Raw genomic sequence first — 19,697 nt, 5'->3', positions numbered from 1 at the left:
GAATTTGCATTGTTTGGATTGATGTGGGCTGACGTTTTTAATGCCTTGCAAAATGTATTGTCTTTGTTTGACCCTGGCAGTTTTGGGTAAACTATGAATGTGACTAACTATCTTTAATGCACTTTGCTTCATGGGCCTCTATACCTCCAATACACGCATAATTTTATCATCTGCACAGTGGTATGTGAGTTTTGTTATGTGAGATGTTTACTATGCAGCAACGCTCCACAAGCAAGAAACCAGCGTTTGATTTACACATGGGCAGCAGAGGTGTTCAAAAACCGAGCCCACCCATTTCAACACAGTCGCTCACTGACTTGGTTGGGAGTGGTGTCAACTTCACCTAAACGCGCTACTCCGCGCTCTCACCGCGCATCTATAGTTAACAGGATTTTAGTCAGGATACTTGAAGTCAGATGGTTTTGAAAGTAATCCACAATATATTTGCGTGTGTCTCTGCGTCTTTACATCCCAATGTTAGCAAAGCTTGAAAACGCATTTTTTTTATTCCTTTGAGCTGTTGGTTGGATTTGCGGCTTAAAATCTATAACTTAATCTCCCAGATGGATATTTACTCGTCTAAGCTATCACCTGCGGTGGATTTTGTAGCCGGTGCATTGCTGTTAGTAATAGGTAAGCGCGTTTTATTCAGTCACTAACTTTTAATTGGCTGCGGTTCAAAAACATACCTATCATGTTTTATTAATAGTTTATATGTTGATAAGATTATAGTTAATAGTTTATAAGGAGCAGATCATCTAAATTAACCTATACCTTATTTTGCCAATAGGGACAATCTGGTATTGGTGTAAGCCTACAATAAATGTTGGTTTGATTATTCAAGCATAATCAGACTTAAATGCATATTGAATTTAGTTCCACCATCTTATTCCATCAGAAACCAAATAAGGAAATACTTTTCTAATTTGACATAGCTGAAATATTCCTGCCTGAAAAAGCAACGACAAAAAAAAGTGAATTAAAGGCTGACGTTTACACAATTTCCCTTTATTAACATTAACCTGTTTGGGTAAAAATACATTTTACCTGTATTTTTAAAATGTACGAATAACTGTGAATTGTAGTCTATTTCAAACAAACACTGTGAAAACCATGTTTGAGAGATTTTTGTATCTCATGGGGGTCAGTGGACAACATTATTAATTGAGTGTAAATTATTGTAAAATGTGTCCTGGACATCCCTTTTAACAGAACGCGTTAATCCATCAATTTGTTTTAGCGTACTCTGCTAATCAACTGAAAAACGTGATTATTAGGCTACTAAGTTTTTATGGAGATGTTTTCTGCATATTATTATCATTCAAGTTGCCATGACTTAGAGTAGTCTACAGTATTCTTATATAGGATCATACGATTGAGAAACATGTCTATTATTCTTTTAAGTGTTATACTCTTTATACTGTCTCATTACTTACGTTTATATTGTAGCACACACTGTAATATTCTCTACTTCACAAACAAGCAAATAAATACAGACACATATCAGTGTACACGGCTTTAAGGCAGAAATCCTTGCCAGACCTAGTGTTTCGCCTTTTGTGGGTGAGTACGTTCGGCGGGCGCGCACGACTGTGCATGAAAATTGCTTGTTACAACGTCATTGATTGGCTACAACGTCAGTATTCGTCCAGATGTGATGGATTTCTATAGCTAGGTAGGGTAAACTTGAAAACGTCTACAGTTTAAAATGAAATTTATGGTTAGAAATTAAAGATACTTTTTATCTTTAATTTCTAGGTTGCTAGGTTGCCCTGAGTTTCTGGATTTCTGTTAAATGTCACCCAATACCTTATGAAAGGTTTTGTTTGAAAAGGTATTTTTCACACACATGATCAGTATAACTTTTTAAAAAGCTTATATTTTTTCTGTATAGGATGTTCACTGGTCACTTGCTCAACTTTGCCCACAATGCCTGAAAACTAGTCTAAACATGCACAAAATGTGCACAATTGATAATTATGTGTCAGTTGTCATGAGGTGTGTGCATGCTGGCCATTGAATAATGATTCTTTCTCACATTGTTCCTCAGCTGCTTGATATGCCTACAACACTCTAAACATATTCCTACAAGTCTGCTTAACTCACTCACACACTCACTGACTCAATCACTTTCTGAATGCTAAATGAACCCCTTATTCCTCCACACCACCCTCTGCCCCCGCTGGTGCATTCATGTGCACCTCTGCCATTTGCACTACTTTCCCAATTACAGAGAAAATGATCAAGGGTTTAGAGGCTAATTAGACCCTCCTGTGGTTTTTTCCTGCTTGAGTTCAATAACACAGCCACCTCGTGTGGAATCCCATCAGGCGCTATGTCATGTTTGAGGTTTTGCAATTTATATGACACGTGCATCTGTTTACTTCTGCTTTTCAGACTTGAAACATATACAAACAAAATACCTCCTAAAATAGTCACTCAGTTGTTAATGAGGTTAATGGCTTCTAAAAGTATTGAAGGAATTTATAAATGTGCTTTATATTCATTAAATCTGAACTAGGCTGTGCATTCACGTCACCAGCATGTATCAAAGATCATGTGTTTATTAAACTCCTATCCACTCAGAATATCCACTTTAACAAACTCCTATCCACTCAGAATATCCACTTTAATAAACTCCTATCCACTCAGAATATCCACTTTAATAAACTTCTATCCACTCAGAATATCCACTTTAGTAAACTCCTATCCCCTCAGAATATCCACTTTAATAAACTCCTATCCCCTCAGAATATCTACTTTAATAAACTTCTATCCACTCAGAATAACCACTTTAATAAACTCCTATCCACTCAGAATATCCACTTTAATAAACTCCTATCCACTCAGAATATCCACTTTAATAAACTCCTATCCACTCAGAATATCCACTTTAACAAACTCCTATCCACTCAGAATAACCACTTTAATAAACTCCTATCCACTCAGAATAACACCTTTAATAAACTCCTATCCACTCAGAATATCCACTTTAACAAACTCCTATCCACTCAGAATAACCCCTTTAATAAACTCCTATCCACTCAGAATAACCCCTTTAATAAACTCCTATCCACTCCACTTAGAAGTCACCCTGTGAGTTTTATCAGCAGCACGTGACCATGGACGGCATTCCGTGCACATGGTATAGTGGTTGGTTTGAATTTCACGGACTGACCCATTCAGATCACTTACTGAATCACTGACTCAATGACTCATTTGCTAATTTCCAAATTGGAGCTTCTTTAACTCCACACCATCTTCTGCATCCTTCAGCCTGATCATGCTTGGCTCCACCATTTCCAAGTGTCCCAACATTGAGGGAGGGAGCAAAAATTATCAAAGGTGTAGGGGCTAATTAGACCCTCCAGGGGTCTTTTCCAGCAAGTTGGCAATGATGCAGTCTACGCTAGCAAAGGAAGTCCATAATGCACCACACATAATGTGCAATATCACATAAAACAATAGTTAGGACACATGCATTTGTTTATGTCTGATGTCAAGACACAATACAAATACAAAACAAATACCGCTTGCATGACATGTTCAATAGTACTTATTTTTTTTTGAAAGGTATGGAGGGATTTGTATATTTGATTTGTATTAATTAAAATTGGACCATGAATTGCATCATTGAAGTCACAAGTGTTTTCTGAAGTTGATGCATCTGTTAAACCCCTAGTCTGTCTCACTCACGGACAGCCTTAACGTATAACAGTAACAATTCATATAACATTCATATAGTTGTTTCAAGAGCAATGCAATGGTGGCCGCACACAGCAATTTAAAAGCACAGTTATATTTCCTCTAGAACATGTTTTCAATGTAACCCAATTTGGCTTTAAAATAGTGGAAATGTGTGTGTTCATACTTCACTAGATTTGTAATATGTGTGTCTGTGTGGGTGTGCGCAATTCCACCTGTCTGCATGCTGTTCAAAAGAACAAGAACATGTCTGGCTAGGATGAGGAAGATGGAAAGAAAGAGAGAATGGAGAATGAGAACGCTGACAGGACCTTGGACATCTGCACAGGAATCACAAGTAGAAATCAGTCTGAAAATTAATGTACACTCACCTAAAGGATTATTAGGAACACCATACTAATGACCCCCTTTCGCCTTCAGAACTGCCTTAATTCTACGTGGCATTGATTCAACAAGGTGCTGAAAGCATTCTTTTGAAATGTTGGCCCATATTGATAGGATAGCATCTTGCAGTTGATGGAGATTTGTGGGATGCACATCCAGGGCACGAAGCTCCCGTTTCACCACATCCCAAAGATGCTCTATTGGGTTGAGATCTGGTGACTGTGGGGGCCATTTCAGTACAGTGAACTCATTGTCATGTTCAAGAAACCAATTTGAAATGATTCCAGCTTTGTGACATGGTGCATTATCCTGCTGGAAGTAGCCATCAGAGGTTGGGTACATGTTGGTCATAAAGGGATGGACATGGTCAGAAACAATGCTCAGGTAGGCCGTGGCATTTAAACAATGCCCAATTGGCACTAATGGGCCTAAAGTGTGCCAAGAAAACATCCCCCACACCATTACACCACCACCACCAGCCTGCACAGTGGTAACAAGGCATGATGGATCCATGTTCTCATTCTGTTTACGCCAAATTCTGACTCTACCATCTGAATGTCTCAACAGAAATTGAGACTCATCAGACCAGGCAACATTCTTCCAGTCTTCAACTGTCCAATTTTAGTGAGCTTGTGCAAATTGTAGCCTCTTTTTCCTATTTGTAGTGGAGATGAGTGGTACCCGGTGGGGTCTTCTGCTGTTGTAGCCCATCCGCCTCAAGGTTGTGCGTGTTGTGGCTTCACAAATGCTTTGCTGCATACCTTGGTTGTAATGAGGGGTTATTTCAGTCAATGTTGCTCTTCTATCAGCTTGAATCACTCGGCCCATTCTCCTCTGACCTCTAGCATCAACAAGGCATTTTTGCCCACAGGACTGCCGCATACTGGATGTTTTTCCCTTTTCACACCATTCTTTGTAAACCCTAGAAATGGTTGTGCGTGAAAATCCCAGTAATTGAGCAGATTGTGAAATACTCAGACCGGCCCGTCTGGCACCAACAACCATGCCACGCTCTAAATTGCTTAAATCACCTTTCTTTCCCATTCTGACATTCAGTTTGGAGTTCAGGAGATTGTCTTCACCAGGACCACACCCCTAAATGCATTTAAGCAACTGCCATGTGATTGGTTGATGAGATGATTGCATTAATGAGAAATTGAACAGGTGTTCCTAATAATCCTTTAGGTGAGTGTATGTTTATTTGTGTGTGACTGTCCATGTCACAGTGAGATTGTTACCTTTCAGTCAGTCTAGATGCATATTTGGGAAGGAAGTCTAATAGAGTCCATATATCCATGATAGAATGTTTAAATCAGGGGAATATCGTTTGGGTAAGCAGAAAAAGGGCTTTTGTTCTTTGCATTTTACATTTCCTCTTGGGCATGTGGTGGAGACAAGCCCTCTTCACTTCTCTCATTCATAGGTCTTTGGCAGCTCGGCCCCAACTGAAGTCAGGCACCGTTATACTTCTGTCCCTAATGTAATTTAGAGGTGTTTTTTTCTTTGACAATCAATCAGTCAAACAAATTTATTTATAAAGCCCTTATTACATCAGCTGTTGTCATAAAGTGCTTTTACAAAACACCCAGCCTGAAACCCCTCTGTCTAACAGAGTCTGTTAGACAATGTTTTAAGACAGGGGTCTCCAAACTATTCCACGGAGGGCCGAGTGTCTGCAGGTTTTCGCTCTCTCCTTGTATTAGATTGACTAATTAGGTTACTAATTGGTTAGTTTCTACCCTCACCTGGTTTCTTAAGTGTGAACTGGGAACCAATTTATAGGAAAAACCAAAAACCAGCAGACACATGGCCCTCCGTGGAATGGTTTGGAGACCCCTGTTTTAAGAGATGGCATGAGGGTAAGGAACTGGGTCCGTCTGTTTCTGCTTCCTGCACAAAGTGTCGGTAAAATCTCTCAAATTAAACATTGTCCCACGTATTACAAAGATGACCTAAACATCCTATCCTAGTATTGAAAAATATGACATTTGTGGTGAACATGTAGCATCTGTAACTACCTTTATGTTAGAGCCCATCTTGCCTGGCTTAATAGTCACTGGTTTATGAGGGTACACTAAACACTCCAGCAGGTTTTTCAACCAGTCACATTCATGTAGTCTTGTTTGGTCATGAGTTTACTAATAATCACTTATTCATTACTTAAGGTATGTTTTTTTCTGTTTATGTACACTGATCAGCCATAACATTATGACCACCTGCCTAATATTGTGTAGGTCCCCCTTTTGCCACCAAAACAACCCTGACCCATCGGGGCATGGACTCCACTAGACCTCTGAAGATGCTAACATGCCCATTGTAAGCGTTTTTGGCAGTGGTCAAGGGTCAGCATGGGTACCCTGACTGGTCTGCAGTCAGCATTAACCTTTTCAGCAATTTGAGCTACAATAGCTCATCTGTTGGATTGGACCACACAGGCCAGCCTTTGCTCCCCACATGCATCAGTGAGCCCATGACCCTGTCGCCGGTTCACCGCTTTTCTTTCCTTGGTCCACTTTGGATAGGTACTGACCACTGCAGACAGGGAGCACCCCACAAGAGCTGCTGTTCTGGAGATGCTCTGACCCAGTCATCTAGCCATCACAATTTGGCCCTTGTCAAAGTAGCTCAGATCCTTATGCTTACCCATTTTTCCTGCTTCTAACACATCAACTTTGAGGACAGAATGTTCACTTGCTACCTAATATATCCCACCCACTGACAGGTGCCATGAAAAGGAGATTATCAGAGTTATTCACTTCACCTGTCAGTGGTCATCATGTTATGACTGATCGGTGTATAATGTCAGAATTCCTAAATTATACAATATATTAATGGACAATTTTCATATAACAGATCTTAGAAAATATTTCTTATGTTGTGCTTTTTGTTATCTAAGTTGTGCTAAAGCAAAAACACAATATCACGTTTACCTGTAGAAACAACTTTTACATTCTTCTCCAATTATAATTTCATTTTTACAAGTCAAATCATGCTCTGTCATGAGTTCTTTGAACAACGTCATTTGTTGTTCTACTTCTTTTCAGTAACAAATCAGAATTACATTAAAGTAGTCGAATTTGTGTTTGTTTAAGCTGTTTAAAGGCCAATAAAAATAATTCTGCTCATGTCCTGTACACTATACAGTAAACAGATCCTATCAAGCACGATTAGGCTCCAGTGTTGTAGTATACTTGCAGTAGCTAACAACAGTAGCTATATCTACTTTAAAAAAAAGTTGCTACTCTGTGTTTTGTGTAATGATTGCCAGCCGCAGATCTCAATACTTAGCTTAAACCTATAGTAAGTGTTGTACAGTAAGTATTCTAAACCTGCAGTACCCAAAATAAGCTGTATGTCAATTCCTACAGCGGCTTTTTTTTTTACAATAAGCAAGGCACCAATCAATAGAATTTACTTATTTGCCGTCTTAGTTCTGATAAAATCTTTGGGATATGCAATTAGTAAATACATTCTTCAATCAGTATTTCAATGCTTTTCCCAAAATTATTGGCAGGAGAAGTGTTGTTTTCACTGTCTCTCAAATTATCTTCATTAGCCTATCCCATTTCTGAGCTCATTCTGGCCAGTTATGTGTGAAACAAATCTCATTGATCTCGAAATCTCTCAAACATAATGCCTCTGGGTTAAATGTCCCTTTAACACAATTTCAACTGAATTTCCCCAAAATCTCCTCAAAGGTATTCTCACTGGTATCCAATCGCATATAAATTAAACATGGACATTTTATAAAGTATACATTTGGGTATCTGTTCAGATTTTTTTCTAAGAATATAGATGTCAAATGAACACGTATTGAATGTGTCTGTATGCTGAGGGATGCACATGAGCTGAAGAGACATTGGTTATATTTTATTATATTTAAAAAAAATAGCCAATTTTGTCCCTTTAACTCATGTCTCATAAATATGTTATAGTCTATGGGGCTGAATCTGGAGGTTGGCACATGCCTTTGAGGGACAACATTGTTGTTGTTTCTTTATCCAAAATGATGTGTGCATGGAGGATTGTGCGTGCCTAAACAAATTCTGCTCCTGAGGGACTGTGAACAGCCACCTTCCTTCCTCCTCCTGTTCCTAGCTAGTCTGGCGAAATCATTTGTACGTTTCACCATATAATTGTCATTTCAAATAAACAGGTTCTTCCTGTGTTAACCAGTCAGTTTTGTTCAGAATTGCATCAATCCGCGCATTCTTTCGGGAAGAGGATGTGTATACGTCACAGTAAACAAAAGTTAGTATTTGCTAACCAGAAAACAAGTTACCTATTTCGCCGTTGATATTCTCCAAAGGACGGTCAAAGTTTATTTGCTTGAGAGACAAAGGAAAATACATATGTATCATATCTGACTCTGAGTACGACCAGAAGGAACACTTTTTCCGGGGGATAGGACCTTACTTGTGCGAACGAGAATACACAGAGGATGAATTGACCAAAATAGAGGCTAGCACTGCAGTGGTCAATGGGGAAGATAGTGAACCAGTTAATCCCAACCCTTGCCCAGAAAGTCCAGAGGACGGTGGTGTAGCTGTGGATCGTGCAATCTAAAACCAACCCAAACAGAATGCTTTTGTTGCAACGAGTGGGAACTATTGATTCCAATGTTGGAGAGCATGAATGACCCTGATGAATGACCCTGATGAATGACCCTGATGAATGACCCTGATGAATGACCCTGATGAATGACCCTGATGAATGACCCTGATGAATGACCCTGACGTTCCAAGATGTGTGGTTGATCATCGGGATTTCACCCTTACGTTGCTTCTGGAGGTTAAAGTTCATTCCCACCATGATGACATAATTGCCGAAGGACAGAAGCTGTGTATGGTGGCTATAGGAAATAGTTCACTTGTGCCAGTTTGCAAATTCCGCCGGCTGTTTGGTCAGTGTACAGTTTAACAAGATCAATGCTAGATTACTTACTAAGACTTTTTTTGCATTTTCACTTCAAATACAACTATTTTTAATTTCACTCCCTGGAAAATAAACATGAAAATATTGACTCGACATGTGAGATTGTATATCCACAGAAATATCATGCACACACACACACACACACACACTTCTCCCGGAGGTGACTGTCCAGTACATTTTCCTCATCCTCATGGAATACGATTACCTCAGGTTTACAGAAGAACTTGAGCTGGAAGCACCACCTCAGGCTCTTCAAGCCACGTCCGTCCACCTCCTCTCTCTCCCTTCTCTCTGGGTATCACAGTGTATGTCCATGCTCATATATACAGCACTTTGATACACGCGACAAATATTAAATAACTGTATGCACTGTTTCAACCTGGCCAGGAGTCTTTACAGTAAAGGTCATAGAAATAATAACTTAATGATTTTTGAGCTCTCATATGACCCATAAAGCAGATATTAATTAATAAAACTGGTTGTTTGGATGTTGGTGGCTAATGAACAAGCCAATCATTATACAGCAATGACTCACAAGCCTTAGTGTTTTATTAAGGGGTGTAATGACAGAGAAGAGTTTTGACTGGGCAGATGGGGAGCTGCTGTCCCGTAGGTGTGGGAAAACCAAGAGCCCAGAGTTGGAAGACCGAAGGGCTTGGGGGTGATATAAGGCTTGAGAAATGTCTGAATGTAGAGCAGCGATGTTCTCTTTACTGATCCATAGGCAAACTGCATGGTGCTGAAGAGGATGACAGTTTCAACTAGATACCAGTGTAGTAGTCAGTGGAGTGGGATGACTTAGGAGAACTTGGACAGGTTGAACACCATGAGGGCTGCTGCATTCTGGATACGGTTTAGGAGGTAATCGCACAAGCAAAGAGCCCTACCAACAATTATTGCAGAAGTTATTTGTACTCTACGAGTGTTGTGGAGCATAAACCTTCAGATACTGCTTTCCCCTCTCGAAGAGCAGCTTTGTCTTGTAAAAGCTGAGACTACGGTGGCGGGCTGACGTCCAAGCAGATCCACTATATGGCCAAACGTATGTGAACACCCATTCCAAAACCATGGGCCTTAATATGGAGTTAGCCCCTCATTTGTAGTTATGACAACCGTGAGGTCAGGCACTGATGTTGGACAAAAAGGTCTGGCTTGCAATTGCCGTTGCAATTAATCCCAAGGGTGTTCAGTTGGGTTGAGGTCAGGGCTGTGTGCAGGCCACTTGAGTTCCTCTACACCAACCTCATCAAACCATGTCTATATGGAAGCGAATAACGAGGTGCTAGACCAGAACCCTAGTGGACACCAGTAGTGTGAACAGATCCTCACTATTTTACCTGACAATAGCTACAATAAATCACCCACCCCCAACTAAACATCCTAGTATTTTGGGCCATCTAGACATTTTATTTTGGGCCGCAGTGTCAGCACAATGTGGTCCATACCATAAGCCCTGGCCTGCCCAACTTGAATAACCTATCTTAGAAAATAGGGGATGCATGCAGGATCTGACACAAATGAAGATAATAACTTTAAAACACAGAGAATTTTGAATTACATAAATGTTTTTTACAAATTACTTGATCCTCCTATACTCTCACAGAAATAAAAAATGCAAGGCCAAAAAATGCTAAATTAATGTCAGCCTGAGAGAGAACTCCGATTCAAAAACCCTGATTATCAAGATTCAGATGTCTTGGGTCTGTCCAAGGGCATAGGTTTGGTTTGGAAATTGGTGGGGACACTTTTTTAAACTATTGTATATATATTTTTTCAGTTACAGAAAGAGTCTTACATTCAACATGTAGTTAACTAAAACAAATTATTAGTCTACTAGCTAATGTTTCACTGATTAGCTGTTTCTTCCAGTATGTAGGTGCAGTGATATTTATGTGTGGTTTTACCTTTTATGTGACAATAGGCTATATTACTTTGAATATGACAGAGTAAAAATAGGATACAAACAAGTACAGGTTAACCTTAAGTGCGTTTGTTGAACATTATTTCATTAACTTGCACATTACATTTCCTTCCACCTGCTGGAAATTGCAACCTTCTGCTTCTTTCTCTATGAAAAAGCCAAACTCAGTCTATGTGTTAACAACATTGACCCAAACACATGTAGGGTTCATCTCATCTCATCTTCATCCGCTTATCTGGTATCAGGTCGCGGGGGCAGCAGCTCCAGCAGGGGACCCCAAACTTCCCTTTCCCGAGCCACATTTGCCAGCTCTGACTGGGGGATCCTGAGGCGTTCCCAGGCCAGTGTCAAAATATAATCTCTCCACCTAGTCCTGGGCCTACCCCGAGGTCTCCTCCCAGCTGGACGTGCCTGGAACACCTCCCTAGGGAGACGTCCTGGGGGCATCCTTACCAGATGCCCGAACCACCTCAACTGGCTCCTTTTGACGCAAAGGTGCAGCGACTCTACTCTGAGTTCCTCTCGGATGGCTGAGCTTCTCACCCTATCCCTAAGGGAGAAGCCTGCCACCCTTCTGAGAAAACCCATTTCAGCCGCGTGTACTAACATGTAGGGTTAGCAACATTAAACAAAACATGATTACATTTATTTTTCAGATTTTGTTCGCCGTTCAATCCACATTGTGATGTAATACTATGGGGTTTTTGGTACCCTGGAAATCTTCTGGGCGTGATACATAGCACAGAAGGTCTCGCCACAGTGAAATGCCTCTTTAAGGACAGAACCAGGAAAGTTTACCAGACCTTTAAGCATTTTAAATGAAAAGCCGTTCAGGAACCAAATGAACCAGTTCATTCAAGTGAAAATAACCAAAAGAGCTGGCTCACCAAAAAGAATAATTTCATATTTGACATGTTTCAATGGTGTGAATTAAATAAATTATTAACAGGGAGAGATTTGGATGGCAAAGTAACATAGTGGCTAGAGCAGCTGATCAGTAACTGAAGTTTGTTATATTGAATAACTGAACTGACATGGTGAAACATTGCTCCATCCCTGAACAAAGTAGTGTCAACCATAATTGCTTCCAGGTTTTTGCCGTTAACGAAAGAGTGAAAAAATTACGGATTTACAGAGAAGTCCCTCTCATCTATACAGTATCTAATTATTTTCTCTCAGTTTCTCCCTTCTACTGTCTTTCTTTCTCCCTCTCTCAGTATACTCTTTATGTTTTCCTTCCTCACCCTTTCTTGTTCCCTACTCATATCTCTTTCCCTCCCCTCTCTCTACAGCCGTATTGTCCATTGTGGGAAACCTGCTGGTGCTGATCATGGCCTTTAAGAGGTCGTCTCAAATGAAGCCACCAGAGCTGCTGAGTGTTAACCTGGCGGTAACGGACCTGGGAGCTGCTGTTTTCATGTACCCTCTGTCAGTGGCCTCAGCCTGGAGCCATCGCTGGCTGGGAGGAGACAGCACATGCAAATACTACGGTCTGGTGGGCTTCTTCTTTGGCGTGGCCAGCATGATGACCCTGACCATGATGGCCGTTGTTCGCTTCATAGTCTCTCTCAGTCTCCATTCTCCAAGTGAGTGTGTGGGGAAAATTTAGTTGTACTACAGGAATCCATGAGGGGATCATTAGAATGTATGGATGTTTGTGAATCTTTTAAATTTGAAGGTATTGGGAAAATATGCAAAAAATAGTAGTTTGCAAATAATTTGTTAGCTGACACACCGATCAGCCATAACATTATGACCACTGACAGGTGAAGTGAATAACTGTGGCACCTGTCATAGGGTGGGATATTTTAGGCAGCAAGTAAACATTCTGTCCTCAAAGTTGAAAAATGGACAAGCGTAAGGATCTGAGCGACTTTGACAAGGGACAAATTGTGATGGCAAGATGACTGGGTCAGAGCATCTCCAAAACTGCAGCCCTTGTGGGGTGTTCCTTGTCTGTAGTGGTCAGTACCCATCGAAAGTGGTCCAAGGAAGGAAAAGCAGTGAACCGGCGACAGGATCATGGGCGGGCCAAGGCTCATTGATGTACATGGGAAGCGAAGGCTGGCCCGTGTGGTCCGATCCAACAGACGAGCTACTGTAGCTCAAATTGCTGAAAAAGTTAATGCTGGTACTGATAGAAAGGTGTCAGAGCTCACAGTGCATTGCAGTTTGTTGCATATAGGGCTGCGTAGCCGCTAGACCAGTCAGGGTGCCCATGCTGACCCCTGACCACTGCCAAAAGCGCTTACAATGGGCATGTGAGCATCAGAACTGGACCACAGAGCAATGGAAGAAGGTGGCCTGGTCTGGTGAATCACATTTTCTGCATGTGTGTTGCTTACCTGGAGAACACATGGCACCAGGATGCATTATGGGATGAAGGCATGCTGGCGGAAGCAGTGTGATGCTTTGGGCAATGTTCTGCTGGGAAACCTTGGGTCCTGCCATTCATGTGGATGTTACTTTGACACGTACCACCTAGCTGAGCATTGTTGTAGACCATATGCACCCTTTCATGGCAGCGGTATTCCCAGATGTCATTGGCGTCTTTCAGCAGGATAATGCGACATGCCACAAAGCAAAAATGGTCCAGGACTGGTTTGAGGAACACAAGAACGAGTTCAAGTTGTTGACTTGGCCTCCAAATTCCCCAGATCTCAATCCAATCGAGCATCTGTGTGATGTGCTGGACAAAAAGGTCTGATACGTTGAGGCCCCACCTTGCAATTTACAGGACTTAAAGGATCTTGGTGCCAGATACCACACCACAGCTCAGTTCTCGTCGGACTGAGCAAATCCATGAGCGGAGCAACTACAGCCGAGAAGTTCTTGCAGAAACTATGGTAGTAGCCAACCATTCCTAAAAAACGGAGTAGCTCTCGTCTGGTAGTAGGTGCGGTGAAGGTAGTAATAGCTGAGGCCTTGGCATCAACAGGGCACACTTGACCCTGGCCAACCTGTTTGCCAAGATATGTAACAGTGGCTTTCCCAAACTCAAACCAAGTTCAGGGTAAGAGAAGCGGCTGCTAGACATTCACACACTATCCTGATTGTACGGACATGATCTGTCCACTCTGTTGAACAGACCATCAGGTCATCAATGTTGGCACTACAGTTAGGGACTCCAGCTAACACTGAGTTAACCAGCTGTTGGAAGGTGGCTGGTGCATTTCGCATCCCAAAAGCCATGACAGAGTATTGCAGGAAGTTGTCTGGGGTCACAAAAGGGTGAGATGTCTAGCTTGGTTACATGAGTAGCAGCACCAACAGTGTCAATACAGTCGTCCAGTCAGGCACAAGTCAGGCACTGTGACAGCATTCACCTTTCGATAATCCCTACATAACCTAGATGTGCCATCAGGTTTGGGAACCAAAATGCACAGAGAATTCCATGGACTTGATCTTGGACTTGGCATTGAACTTGGCATAGCCAGGTCATTCTCCAGCAACTAATGTACTTCGTCCTTCATTATCTTCCATTTGGAAGCGTTGACCTGGTATGCGTGTTGCTTGATAGGGGTAGCTGTTCCAACGTTAATGTCATGCTCTAACACATTTGTGCATGTAGGAACATCACCAAAAAAACAAGGAAAACTGTGTAACAGCCTTTCAATTGCATCTCCCTGTCTGTCGGTTAAATGACCCAGACTAGACAGAAGAGACAGCAAAATGTCTCCTGTTCGGCCTCGAGTTCGTGTTTACACATCTCGAACTGGAGAGTCTCTCACCTGATCTGTGCTCTCTCTTCCGCCTCCACTTGGAGCCTTGTTGAACGGACATCCCTTCTGGCGACACTGCCTGACAGCGGGGAGAGTGGGTCAAAACAGGGCAATGTGGCTGGAGCCTTGGCCTCGCCCTCGTCCTCAGACATGGACGGGCTTACAGGAGCAGCAGCCACATCCTGAACAGGAGTAGCAGGCTCAGGCAGCGGCAACACAAGCACCTGCTCCTCCAACAGAACATCTAACAACCTTTCTGACCTCCGCTTTAACTAAAATCTTCGGTATGAGAATGGAAAAATGGTCAGCCAGAGCATGTAGATCCACTTTACGGCATCTATCAAAATCCTTCTATGTGGGGTTAGTCAAAAAGGCATCAAAACAAAAGTAGCCATCATGAGCCAGCAACACGAGCCAACAAATACCGAACACTAAACCAGCCGATCACACAGTCCAGGCTGCAGAGTTCAACACTGAACTAGACAATTAAACCAATTTGCATGAGTGGCATGGGTATCAATGGGATATCCCGGATGAGCCCCCACGTTATGTTACAAACCCTGTGGCTCTAGCAGTCTAGGGTGGATGGCACAGAGACCCGTAACATAAAACTCATGCAAATTAGTGTAGTGTAAAGACACAGTGGGGTTATGTATGCCCATGGGTGACTTGCAAAAAAAACTTTTCCCAGGGACAACCAAAACACACTGGTTGAACAGGGACTGAACAGCAAACAGCAAACAATTGACTAGACAGCACCAAACAAAACACCATAGCAATACATACTCACATGAAACAGGACAAAGTGAGATGTATGTGCTGATGTATGAATGAACAAAGTGTCTGTCTATCCAAAAGGGTGTGTATCTCAAGAGTGTCTATGTCCATGTGGGGTAAAGCAAAAGAGTCTCTCTGGGAGAACCAACTGACTGGGTTTTTAAACCAGGGATGTGTGATGCGATTGGGTGATGGAATAAGGAACAGGTGGTGCAAATAGGAGGGGTGTCCACTGATTGGTCCACCGCCGCAGTCAGGCGATGCACTCATGACTGCCAGGTGGGAAACGAGCACAATCAGGAACATAAAGGACACCTGTGGAAAAACACAAACACACATACAGGATACCTGCATGCGTAACACACACCTTCAGAGGTCTAGTTGAGTCCATGACTCGACAGGTCAGGGCGGTTTTGGTGGCAAAAGGGTGACCTACACAATATTAGGCAGGTGATCATAATGGTATGGCTTTTCGGTGTATATCCAAAGCAACATAAAGTGAGGGTTTACAATTTTTGTGGGTGTAGGATAGAAGCTAAAGGCATTGCAGTTGCTGGTAACATGTTTTTACCAATTGCGACATACAGGTTGTTCTGTTCTTTCTTGGACTATAACCTTTCAGTCAATACCTGTCTGTGTGTTTATCTTCAGAGGAGAAGATCAGCCGGAGATCTGTAAAACTACTATGTTTGTGGACATGGCTTTGCGCATTGCTCTGGGCCAGTTTCCCTCTTCTAGGGTGGGGCAGATATGGTCCAGAGCCCTTTGGGATATCTTGTACCTTGGCCTGGGGAGAGATGAAGGAAGAAGGATTCTACTTTGTCATCTCCCTCTTCACCTTCAACTTCTTGGGACCCTCCATTGTTATCCTCTTTTGCTACTTTGGACTGGTGGTGAAGCTTTACATTTCCTACAGGTCCCTGGATAACAACCAACAGGTCTCCAACATCATCAAGATGCACCGCCGCCTACTCACTGTAAGTGGTTTGGTGACTCAGAGCTCAATTCATAATAAGTGGTAACTTAGTTTGAATTATTTTTAAAAAAATGTAAGGACTACAGTGTGAACATTTACCAGGCCTATTAACATGTTTGGACGTTTCGTTCAATACATTATCATAACTTTATTGAATAAAACTAAATAATTCACTACATCTCAATTAAAGAATGATATGCTGACAGGGACTAGTGCACATTTCTCTTTTTATGTCATTAAATGTGGTTTCAGTGGGTTAATTTTAAAGCTAAATAAAATAGTTTCATATTGTAAATATGTCATAAAACATGTTTCTTTTAAACAAAAAATACAACCAAATCGGTGAAAAAGGTGTCAACACAAATGAGACGTGTATAAAAAACAATATAATAGAATCATATTTTAAGACAGTATATACCCACAATGTACAAGGTTACATGACAGTACTGTATTTAAAAGCTATCAATAATTTTTTTTTTTTTTATAAAGCCCTTTTTACAACAGCAGTTGTCACAAAGTGCTTTACAGAGACACCCGGCCTTAAACCCCAAGGAGCAAACAACAGTAGTGTTACATTTCAGTGACTAGGAAAAACTCCCTAAGAAGGTCGAATTTTAGGAAGAAACCTAGAGAGGACCCAGGCTCAGAGGGGTGACCAGTCCTCTTCTGGCTGTGCCGGGTGAGATATTAAGAGTCCATTTGGAATAATAAATACATTTCTCTGGGCTAAATCCAGAGTCTATTTGATTTTAGACTAGGTCAGAAGTATGCTAATTATAGTGCTTTGGAAAGTATTCAGTTATTGTGGGTAAAAAGTGCAACGTTCATTAATGAGTGTATACATCTCGCACTGGTCCCCAGTAAGAATCAAACATATAAGCTGAACACTCTACCAATCGAGCTAAATGTTGTCTGACCAAAGAATACCACATACAGAAAAGGCATAACCTGAAAGTTACATTAATGAAATAGGTCACCCAAGTTAAAACCCTGTCATGTGTCAAGTCATGGGACAAGATAGTACTTTTGCACATCATTTCCAAATAATTCAGAAGTATCTAGAATTGATTGAAGTTCAACAAATGTACTTATACATAACTGAACATGATGTCCCATAAAATATTTAACATCACTCCCATGAGTTGGGATTTGTGTCACACATGATAAAAAGTGGATCATTTGGAAATGTGCCAACCACTGCCATGGAAACAAAACAATACCTTGATTGCTGTGAATAATTGAGTCATTATGCAAATAGTGAACAAATACAGGTTTGAAATGTTTTTTCAGACTTTTTACATTCCTCACCATACTGAGAATTGTATTATACAAAACAATTTAATAATATCTGATTACATATTAGACTCAAGCCTTACTGAAACTAGTATAAAACCTTGAAGTTAATGACAATGCAGCAGAACAGGAATGATATCACTGACTGCCCCACGTTGCCAAAAATAAATCTGAATGTGTATACTAAGTCATACCTCTAGTAGAGTTCAAAATCCCTTTGCTACATGATTGCTTCAAGAACCTCTCAACTATCCAAAAGTGCAAATATGAATTGTTGATTAGCAGTGGGTTTTTTGGACAGTCTACGGGTTTACTCAATTCAACAATTATTCTAAGAGTGCAGCTCGGACTTAAAAAAAGATTCATATTTTATTATAAAAAGAGAACAACAAACCGCTCAATGCTTGCTGTTTTTAACTTCTGTTTCTTTTGTTAATTAATAAAATAGTTTGACTCCATGGTATTGTATGTTTAGCTGGTTTGCACAGGGATTTTTCAGTCTGTTTTTCTGGCTCCCCTTTCTCACAGTCATCTCTGCATTTCAGATAGCAGTCCTGATTAGCCTGGGATTCATCGTGGCATGGTCACCTTACGCCATGGTGAGCCTGTGGTCCGTCTTCAGGAGCAGTGAATTGATCCCCCCAGAGGTGTCCATGCTGCCCTGTCTGTTCGCAAAATCATCTACAGTCTATAACCCCCTTATCTACTACATCTTCAGCAATACTTTCAAAAGAGAGGTGAAACAGCTGTGTGGTAGAGCCAATGCCTGCCATGCCTCCAACCCAGCGAACAACATCTCGGAAAATGTCATTTACCTAGTGTGTGATGGTAGTCGTTTGGACAAGACGGAGAAGGTCAGTGACAAAGAGGTAGAAAGGGCACAGGAAGACAAATCATCCTTTTAGAAGAGTCAGAAGATTAAGAAAGAACTCCAGAACTTCAATAGCCATTAGAAAAGGCACTGGAATGCTAATAATGGTAAAAAATCTAACAGATTTATCTGGTACCTGCTTACAGTATATATCCTGTTTCAAAATCCACTTTCCCATGTCACTGAACCAAGGTCATGTGTATTCAAAAACTCAATGTCAGGTACTTGTTCAGGCTTTGATTTCTTCAATTTAATGCAATATAATAAATTGTGTTTATAAGATGCTACTGTAGCATGGGCAGTCAACCAGGTTTTGAGAGAGATGTGTAGATTTTGGATGTTTTATATTTATACATTTGTGTAATTGAGTTTTGATTAGATATAATTTTGTTGTTTTTATCCACAGTTGCAGGATTGTTGGCAGGGTGGTTTCTTAGAAATGACAGTTTGTGATCACATTTTTACTTGCCAGCCAGTCTCAAAATTTCTGTTAAGAGACTGGGAACTTCAGTTTAGGATTTGTTGCTCACGTTGGGTGGACAGAAAACAAAAGTGAAAAAAAGACAGCACTAATCTAATGGTTTGGCCTTCATGGTACATCGCTAACAATCAATGTTTTTGTGCTCGGATACTCTGTCCCCATGGCCCTTTGTAATACAATAGCCTACATTATACTGGTATTATATTAAATTGAGACCTAATGTTGTTTTTTTACGTTGTAGGCCAAGAAACAAAACATTATTATGATTTTAAACTCACCATTGCATTGGATTGTGTACTTCTTTAATAGTGATTCTAACAATGATGTTTGGAAAAGATTATACTGATGAAAGTTTGTTTTGTCATTCTGTCAAAATGTATCTTAAATTCTCTCTCTGTCCTCCCCTGTGACCTGAAAACCAATATGTGATCTACAGGCCAATTCATTAAGTAGGTAATGGGAATGGTGTTCTCCTCTGCAAAATAATTGACTTTCATCAAGGATTCTCATGTGTCCTTCCATGGAAGAGTTTTGAAATCTGGCATGCCCCTTTTAATGAGGTTTTGTTTAGTTAAAGAAAAATGTGAAAAAAGGGTATATCCTACTTATTGTTGTAGAAATAAAATGTTTTG

At 40.9% G+C, this 19,697-nt stretch overlaps 1 protein-coding gene across 1 annotated transcript; it reads left to right on the top strand.

Annotated features, from left to right (window-relative positions):
• The first annotated feature begins 337 nt into the window (after positions 1 to 337).
• Positions 338 to 19,697, top strand: opn8b (opsin 8, group member b). Its single transcript, XM_010882164.3, has 4 exons — positions 338 to 633; positions 12,238 to 12,531; positions 16,096 to 16,421; positions 18,259 to 19,697. The coding sequence occupies exons 1-4, from the start codon at positions 564 to 566 to the stop codon at positions 18,616 to 18,618; spliced, it is 1,050 nt and encodes a 349-aa protein (XP_010880466.2). The 5' UTR covers positions 338 to 563; the 3' UTR covers positions 18,619 to 19,697.

The sequence above is a fragment of the Esox lucius genome, chromosome 18, assembly GCF_011004845.1.
Source record: "Esox lucius isolate fEsoLuc1 chromosome 18, fEsoLuc1.pri, whole genome shotgun sequence".
In the NCBI taxonomy this organism is placed as follows: domain Eukaryota; kingdom Metazoa; phylum Chordata; class Actinopteri; order Esociformes; family Esocidae; genus Esox; species Esox lucius.
This window is presented reverse-complemented; position numbering and strand designations above follow the sequence as displayed.

Coding starts and splice junctions, on each gene's coding strand:
- opn8b (XM_010882164.3), top strand. CDS start 564: ATGGATATTTACTCGTCTAAGCTATCACCTGCGGTGGATTTTGTAGCC. Junction 634..12,237: donor TGCATTGCTGTTAGTAATAG/GTAAGCGCGTTT, acceptor CTCTCTCTACAG/CCGTATTGTCCATTGTGGGA. Junction 12,532..16,095: donor TCTCAGTCTCCATTCTCCAA/GTGAGTGTGTGG, acceptor GTTTATCTTCAG/AGGAGAAGATCAGCCGGAGA.